Raw genomic sequence first — 9,238 nt, forward strand, 5'->3', positions numbered from 1 at the left:
ATGTTACACCAGTGAACCTATGAATAACAAAGCAAAACAGCCTCATTTTTGATATGGAAAAAGTTTTAGTGGTCTGGATAGAAGGTCAAACCAGCTACAATAGTCCCAGAGTAAGGCCCTAACACTTTTCAATTCTGTGAAGGCTGAGAGACATGAGAAATCTGCGGAAGAAAAGTTTGAAGTTAGCAGAAGTTGGTTCATGAGGTTTAAGAAGCCATCTCTGTAACATAAAATACAAGGTGAAGCAGCGAGTGCTGCTGATGTAGAAGCTGCAGCTAAGTTATACAGAAGATCTAGCAGAGACGACTGATAAAGGTTGCTACACTCAACAACAGATTTTCACTGAAGATGAAACAGCCTTATATTGGAAGAAGATGCCATCTAGGACTTCCATAGCTAGAGAGGAGAAGTCAGTGCACGGCTTTAAAGCTTTAAAGGATGGACTGAATCTCCTGTTATAGGCTAATGCAGCTGGTGACTAAGTTGAAATCAGTGTTCACTGACCACTCTGAAAATCTGAGGGCCTTTAAGATTGCTAAATCTACTCTGCCTCTGCTCTTGTAAATGGCACAATAAAGCCTGGATGACAGTGCATCTGTTTACAACATGGTTTACTGAATATTTTAAGCCCACTGTTGAGACCTACTGCTCAGAAAAAAAAAAAAAAAAAAAAAGATTCCTTTTAAAATATTACTGCTCATTGACAATGCACCTGATCACCTAAGAGCACTGATGGAGACGTACAACGAGATTACTGTTGTTATCATGCTAACACAAGATCCATTCTGCAGCCCAGGGATTATTATTTAAGAAATATATTTCACAAGGCTATAGCTGCAATAGATATGATTCTTCTGATGGATCAGGGCAAAGTCAAATAAAAACCTTCTGGAAAGGATTCACCATTCTAGATGTCATTAAGAACATTCCTATTTCATGGGAAGAGGTCAACATACCAACATGAATGAGAGTTTGAAGGAAATTTGAAGGAAGTTTGATTCCAACCCTCATGGATGATTTTGAAAGGTTCATGACTTCAGTGGAGGAAGTAACTGTAGATATGGTAGATATAGCAAATGAACTAGAATTAGAAGTGGAGCCTGAAGATGTTACTGAATTGCTGCAATCTCATGATGAAACTTCAACGTATAATGTGTTGCTTCTTATGGGTGAGCAAAAAAAAATGGCTTCTTAAGATGGAATCTGCTCCTGATGATGCTGCTGTGAATACTGTTGAAATGACAACAAAGGATTTAGAATATTACACAAACTTAGTTGATATAGCTGTGGCAGGGTTTGAGAAGTTTGGTTCCAATACTGAAAGAAGTTCTACTGTGTGTAAAATGCTATTGTCGGTGAGGAAAAAAAAATTCTTCTACCCTCCTGGATTCTTCAGCTGGTCTAAGAATTAAATTGACAGGAGACAGATTAACAGAAGTAAAGCAAACAAAAGTTTAATAGCATGTATACATGGGAGAGACCCAGAAAAAGTGAGTAACTCACCAAGATGGCTGAAACCCTTACCTTAAATACCATCTTCAGTTAATGACAAAAGAGGATGTTGGGGGTAGTTGTTTGGGACTTCCACTGGGGAGAAAGACAATTCACATGAAGATGGAAAAACAAATATTTTGGTAAACAAATGTTTTCTGGGCATGCAGAGAGGATGGGACACAGAATGGACTCTGATCTCTGGGCCCTGCCAAGTTTTCCTCCACTACACCTAGCTCATATTCTTTGCAGATACCTCTGATGAGGTCTTTATTCTGGGAACAGCCCCTTTATCTAAATTCTTTATGCAGCTAAAGGGGAGGTGAAAAGAAAGACTTACAGACTCTTCTGTTTCTTAAAAATAATCAACATAAACTAATCCTCATGCCAGAAAGACATATTTTGGTGTGGCAAACTTTGTTCCCCTACACTATCAAACAGCAATGCATGCTATAGAGAGATTTTCCATGAAAGGAAGAGTCAATCAATCCAGCAGACTTCATCATTGTCTTATTTAAGAAATTGCTACCACCATGCCAACCTTCAGCAACCATCACCTTCATCAGTCGGCAGCCATCCATATCCAGGCAAGATCCTCCTCCATAAAAAAAAGATTAAGACTCACTGAAGATTCAGATGATGGTTAATGTCTTTTTAGCAATAAAGTATTTTTGATTCAGGTATGTACATTAATACATTAATTAATACATTAATTAATGCTATTGCATTAATAGACTATAATATAGTATAAACATAAGTTTTCTATGCACTGAGGAAACAAATAAATTGTGTGCCATTTTATTGCAATATTCGCTTTATCACAGTGGTCTGGAACTGAACCCACAATATCTTCAAGGTATGCCTGCACTGGAATGCAAACAGATCAAATACAAAGGCTGACATATCAGGCACTCAGAAATGCACATGCTCTTTTTTTTTTTTTTACTTATTACAAACTTTAATTAAAGCCTATTCTCTAATCTGACATTTAAGTGAAATAGTAGATATAAAAAATGTCTTTACGATTGAGTGTTCTCCCCAAAATCTCTTTTGTGACTGAGGTTGTAAAAAACTCTCAAACTATAATTTTACTCCCTGCCGTTCATCATGATGGTGATTTTGGCGCTCTCTGGATTTCTAGTCTGTGTATAGATGCCTACGTAGGAAAAAGGACATCAAACTTGGAGTAATTAATTGCAGTTAATCCCATAGGACCCAATCATCGCACAAAACATGTGGAATCAGCTAATGTCAAATTTGCTTATTACTGAAGATAGTCAATGTGGAACAGAGCTTGCTTGAGTGGATGATATGGATAATTTTGGACATGTGCTAAATATCTTACATAGATCTTCTCATTTAATTTTCAGAATAACCCTATGAAGTAGCTACTCTGATGATCCCCCTTTTTTTTAAAACATCTTTATTGGAGTATAATTGCTTTACAACGGTGTGTTAGTTTCTGCTTTATAACAAAGTGAATCAGCTATACATATACATATGACCCCATATCTCCTCCCTCTTGTGTCTCCCTCCCACCATCCCTATCCCACCCTTCTAGGTGGTCACAAAGCACCGAGCTGATCTCCCTGTGCTATGCGGCTTCTTCCCACTAGCTATCTATTTTACATTTGGTAGTATATATAAGTCCATGCCATTCTCTCACTTCTTCCCAGCTTACTCTTCCCCCTCCCCATGTCCTCAAGTCCATTCTCTATGTCTGCGTCTTTATTCCTGTCCTGCCCCTAGGTTCTTCAGAACCTTTTTTTTTTTTTTTTTAAGATTCCATATATATGTGTTAGCATACGGTATTTGTTTTTCTCTTTCTGACTTACTTCACTCTGTATGACAGTCTCCAGGTCCATCCATCTCACTACAAATGACTCAGTTTCATTTCTTTTAATGGCTGAGTAATATTCCATTGTATATATGTGCCACATCTTCTTTATCCATTCATCTGTTGATGGACACTTAGGTTGCTTCCATGTCCTGGCTATTGTAAACAGAGCTGCAATGAACATTGTGGTACATGTCTCTTTTTGAATTATGGTTTTCTCAGGGTATATGCCCAGTAGTGGGATTGCTGGGCCGTATGGTAGTTCTATTTTTAGTTTTTTAAGGAACCTCCATACTGTTCTCCATAGTGTACCAATTTACATTCCCACCAACATGCACATGCTCTTTGATCTTGCCATTATTCAGTCTCTCAATGAGATATCCCAATCCTTCATTCACAACATGGAGCCAGGAATAACTTTTGCCCCTTCTTTCCACCTTTCTTTCCAGTAAGAACTTTCCCTTCAACTCTTGGCATTGAGTACACCTGCTCCTTCCTCTCTCTTGTTCTCCAACAACTTCTGCCTGTCCACATGCACTCAAGCTGGGTGTGAATGCATATCTCATTTCAGGGTCCCAACCAAGAATTGGGGGTGGTGACTCAAAAGACAAGAATTCACTAAAGAATATAGGTGAGAGTGGGAGAAGAGCCCCTCAGACGGGAAGAGAAAAAAGGATGCAGCCCATAGCAATGTGACACAGTGTGAGTGAAGGGAGAAATGTATAATCAGGGTCATCTCATTGTTTATCTTATCTCTTTCTTCTTCAAGGTCACCAAGGCCAGGAAAAGCAAGGAACAACCATTCAATCCTGAATCATATTTGGAAACCTGATTAGAGCTGTTCTTCTAAAAACCTGGATATCATTAATATTGATGTTTATGGAGCTAAGATCTAAGTACAGAAAAAAAAGTATATATGTATACATATGGTTGAAATACCACAATATATATAGTAGCCATTAATTCTTAGGAATGGGGTGTTTTTCATTTTTTTAATACTTTTCTGTACCATCTCAATGCCTAATTTTGCATCTATAACTTTTATAATTTGGAAAACATAATAAACATGATTTTTCCTAAAGACATGCCTTCGTAGGAGTCTAGTTCATTGCTTGAAAGCAAATCGTCTGTGGGCTGCAAATCAGATAGGGACACTTAAGACCCAAGCAATATTTGGATTTATACTTTGGTTGTGATCTTTACAGACTATAACTCTGGTCAAGAATGAACAGGTTGAACAAGCTGTGCCCTGCTCAAAGAAACCCAAGAAGAAGGCAGAGCAGCTGAAATCCAGTCTGTGCTTCAATTGCCAACCCCTATCCTAGGGTGGAGTTGCTTTAGTCCAAAACAATGATATCTTTTCAGAATTGATCTCCTGGAGGGGCCATAATTGGGTAATTTGTATACCAAATAAGGCAGCTTCTGATGATTTGCATGAAGTCACTAGTGTATGTTGGAAGTAATTCTAGCCCTGTCTGATGTGAAATAACTGGTTCCACTTACTTATTCAGGTACTAACAGGTAAGTAGCTCTCCAGCTATACTGCCTGGTTCTCACATGTGTGGATCCTATGAGGAAGTTGCTCCAGGCAAAGACTTGCATTAGGCAAACACTGACGAATAATTAATTTAGTTTGGAGTACAATGGCGGAAAGTAGATAGCTAACACTGAAATTTACAATGTATTTTTTTACATGTATTTTATTGAAGTAGAGTTGATTTATAATGTGTGTTAATTTCTGCTGTACAGCAAACTGATTCAGCTATACATATGAATGTATTCTTTTTTGTATTCTTTTCCATTATGGTTTATTACAGGATATTGAATATAGTTTCCTTACAGTGTATTTCTTGATCACGTATTTGGTATCTGGTGTTTTGCAATTATTTTGTCATTTAATCTTATATTAGCTCTAGAGGGTTGATAGTGTTCTTCTTTTTACTCTCCTAGTAAGAAAAATAAGGAACAGAAGATAAGATCATGTTCCTAATGATTAGAACAGTTCCATCATAACAAGAATTTCCTTCCTGCCACTTTATTGTCAACGCTTCCTCCAATTCAAGCTCCTGGCAACCACTGATATAGTTTCTTAACTTAAACTTTTCCCTTTTCCAGAGTTTCCTAAAATGGAAGTTAAAATGTACGTAGCATTTTGAGTCTGACTTCTTTCACTTAGTATAGTATGTTTAGGATTCATCCACCTAGTTGTGTGTATCAGTTTATTCCTGTTTATTGCTGCATAGAATTCAATGTGTGGACCCACCAAAGTTTGTTTATCCATTTCCCAAGTGAGGAACAATTGGATTGTTGACACTTTGACATATTTACAAATAAAACTGCTGCAAATATTCCCATGCAGATTTTTGTGTGACCCTGTGTTATCATTTCAATGAATAAAAATCTCGGGGTGAGACTGTTGGTTCATATGGTAAATGTATTTCAAATATATAAGAAATTGCCAAACTGTTTTCTAAGGTGGCTGTAGCATTTTTCATTCCCCTGAGCAATGTGTGAGAATATCAGTTGCTCTGCATCCACCTCAGAGTTTAGCATTGTAGGTGCATGTTAATTTTAAAAAACAAAGAAACTATCCAACTTTTTTGCCAAGTAGTGTACCACTTAACATTCCTGCCACCATTGTATGACGGTTCTAATTCCTCCTCATCTTCATCAGCCCCTGGTATGGTCAATCTTTTTAAATTTTAGTCATTCTAATTGGTGCATAGTGGTATCTCACTGTAGTTTTAATTTGCATTTCCCTAAAGATAAATTAGGTTGAGCATCTTTTTATGTCCTTATTTGCCACCTATGTATTTTTTTTTTTTTTTTTTTTGCCCATCTTAAAAATTCAGCTGTTTGTTTGCATAATACTGAGTTTTGAGAATCCTTTATAAATTCTGGGTACAGGGTCTTTAGTGGCTATGTGACTAGCAAATATTATGTCTCAGTCTATGTCTTGCCTTTTCATGATTTAAAGGTAACTTTTGAAAAGACATGTTCATTTTGGTGAAGTTTAAATTATCACAAAATTTTCTTATGTAGATTTTTTTAATGCTTGGGGAAAAAATCAAAAGAAGAATGTGACACATGAAAATTATATCAAATTCAAATTTCAATGTCCACCATACAGTTTTATTGGAACACAAACCTTCTCATTCATCTATGGATTGTCTATGGCTCCTTTTGTAGCCAGTGCAAGGTTAAGCATTCGTAACAGAGACTCTAGGGCCCGCATAGTTTAAAATATATACTATTTGGTGCTTTACAGAAAAATTTTGCCAACCCCTCTTTTGGAACCTCAGTGGTCTTCTAGTACACTTAAACATAAGAAAAAAGTAAATTTTATATTAACTTCATTTTTCAGATTATCAGTGAGGTTGACAATCTTTTCATGCTATAAATCTTTGATATTTGATTTCCTGTGAATTTGGTTATTTTTACTCATCTATATTAACTTGTGTAACTACGTATAGTGCATATTTTCCATTAATCATTTTATTCATTCAACAGATATTGAACAACATAATATCCCTGAATATTTACATAGAGCAGAGCCCTGTCCTAGCTGTGGGCTGCAATGAATGAGAAATACATTTCTATTGTGATAAGATGTTGAGATTTTGGAATTGTTTATCCAGGAATTATCCCATTCTGACTAACCTGGGTTTGGGAAGGAACCTGTGTACTGCTGCTCTCCGGTAACTCACAATCTGATTGAAGAGGCTGTCTGTATTAGGTATTCTTCAGTTAAATGCTGTTTAGACCAGTTGATCTGAATTGATCCATTTCATTTCAATTTTTGACCTTAATAACCTGGATGGAGAAAAAATATATATAGTCTGAGATGAAGTTGATCAATTACCCCTTCAATGCTTCCACTGTCCTCCTGAAGTGCATCTTTCTTTTCTTCTCATAAAATTATCTTCTTCCCTTCCTCCCAGTACATTGTTCACTCTTGAATCACTCTCCTGAAGTTAAATCTGGCTTGAGATATACATTCCTACTTAACAAGGGCACGTATGCCAGTGTCTCAAGTCTCCACCCCACTCTTAAAAAGGGAGACAGCAGCCAGTGCAAACAATGCTAAGAAATGGGGAAGAGGACCGAGTAGTGGCAGCAAGATGTACTGGTATGAGGGAGAGATGAAAAGTCAGCAGTAGGGGTTTATCCTGACTCAATTTCCCTGGACTATGTTAGGTGCAAGGAATTGACTTTGAGAAATGTGTCCTCAAGTTATACCTGGTCTGTGTCTACTTTTATATACATCTCTCAGAATAATTTGTCCAACTTTGGGCAATCCGCCTGCATTAGACTTAGTGTTGAACACTAAGTGTTCAACAGTTTGTAGGGTTGTGTGGGTACCACAGCATGTGTCTCTGCCTTATGAAGTCCATGTCCTCTTAACTGTGTGTCCGGGATGTGGATTTCCTAAAAGGAAGCTCCTAAGCTCTGTGAGCTGTAAGTGTACTAAATATCAGGGTCTTCCACACCATATCCTCTTCAATAGCACCTGTCCAGTTTGCCGAGAGCAAACACAAAACATTATCCTTTTGGAGAGTTGACTTTCCTCCGTGAAGTTCTCACCTTAATGAAACTATGAACTTCAGGTTTCAGCTGTAGTTTTTCTCCAGCTTTTGACAGCTTGAAGAATGTAAGTTGAAGTTTATCCCCTTCTTTACACTGGATTTTGTTCTCTTTACCAAACACCAATACTTCCATCCTTCATGTGTTGTCATTTAGGTCATATAATATATGATACTTCTGTTCTGCTTTCTGCAAAAATAAAATCAACACCCAACTTTTAGTAATCTGATTAAGGAATGCCACATCAATCAGACATCAGAAGTGCCAGCAACAGCCTCCAGAAAGAGATATAAGGGAAAAATTACAGGTTGAATCTGGCACGTATACAGCTAGTAGATGTTAGCAACTTCAAGTAGAAAAGATAGTTATGTTTTTCTTAAATCCTATTGCCTCTTACATCCATCTTTCCAGTCCCAAGCTCCCTTCCCTTAGGAGGCTAGGGTGGCCGTGTGTGCCAATAATTGGTAGGGCCAGTAGTCAGAATAGGCAGGGGAAAGAAATCCCAGAGTTGGAGGGCAATCTCTTAAAGCAACAAATCCAAGAGACACATGAGAAAATGATGCAAGACCTACTGAAGAGTCTAAATAAGAGTTAGGAATGAGGAGGAGCACAATGTCTCCCCCAAATATGGCACTTTGACATGTGGATTTTGAGCTAAAGGCAATTAAGAACCAGCAGACTCAGGAAAACCTTTTTACATCTCCCTAAACCTACCTAAAAGAATTTAGATAGGGGGCCTCTACCAGAAAGAGAGCTATTACCAAAGGTAGCTTTTTACATCAGAAAGACTTATCTGCATGGTAGGGCAAACATCTATTTACCAAACATCTGTTCTTCTTATCTTCCTGTGAATTTTCTTCCTCCCTTTTGAAGCCCCAGACCCCTACCCACTTCTGCTTAGCTCAGGATGGTATATAAGCCTCAGTTGCCTGGACTTCTTTGAGTTTCATATTATTTTATGGGGCTCCCATAAGGTTTAAATCAGGGGTCCCCAACCCCTGGGCTAGGGACCCGTCGCCGTCCCTGGCCTGTTAGGAACCCAGCTGCACAGCAGGAAGTGAGCAGCAGGTAAGCAAGTGAAGCTTCATCTGTATTTACAGCCACTCCCCATCGCTCTCATGACTGCCTGAGTTCCGCCTCCCGTCAGATCAGCCGCGGAATAATAAATGTAATGTGCTTGAATCATCCTGAAACTATCTCCCACCCGCGCGCGTGGAAAAATTGTCTTCCATGAAACTGGTCCCTGGTGCCAAAAAGGTTGGGGACCGCTGGTTTAAATTACAGAACCTTCCTGCCACATTGGATTGTTCCAGTTACTGATATATC

At 38.1% G+C, this 9,238-nt stretch overlaps 1 protein-coding gene across 4 annotated transcripts in view; it reads left to right on the top strand.

Moving 5' to 3' along the window:
• Positions 1-4,411, top strand: part of LOC309635076 (interferon-activable protein 203-like) — a 52,158-nt gene extending 47,747 nt beyond the window's left edge. For all 4 annotated transcript variants that reach the window (XM_082405891.1, XM_082405889.1, XM_082405890.1 and 1 more), the window contains one exon: positions 4,098-4,411. In XM_082405891.1, coding sequence (XP_082262017.1) covers positions 4,098-4,160 — 63 coding nt within the window. In that variant the 3' untranslated portion in view covers positions 4,161-4,411. The remainder of the gene's footprint in view (positions 1-4,097) is intronic.
• The last annotated feature ends 4,827 nt before the right edge of the window (positions 4,412-9,238 follow it).

This window comes from Balaenoptera borealis (genome assembly GCF_965194805.1).
Source record: "Balaenoptera borealis genome assembly, chromosome: 1".
Classification (NCBI taxonomy): domain Eukaryota; kingdom Metazoa; phylum Chordata; class Mammalia; order Artiodactyla; family Balaenopteridae; genus Balaenoptera; species Balaenoptera borealis.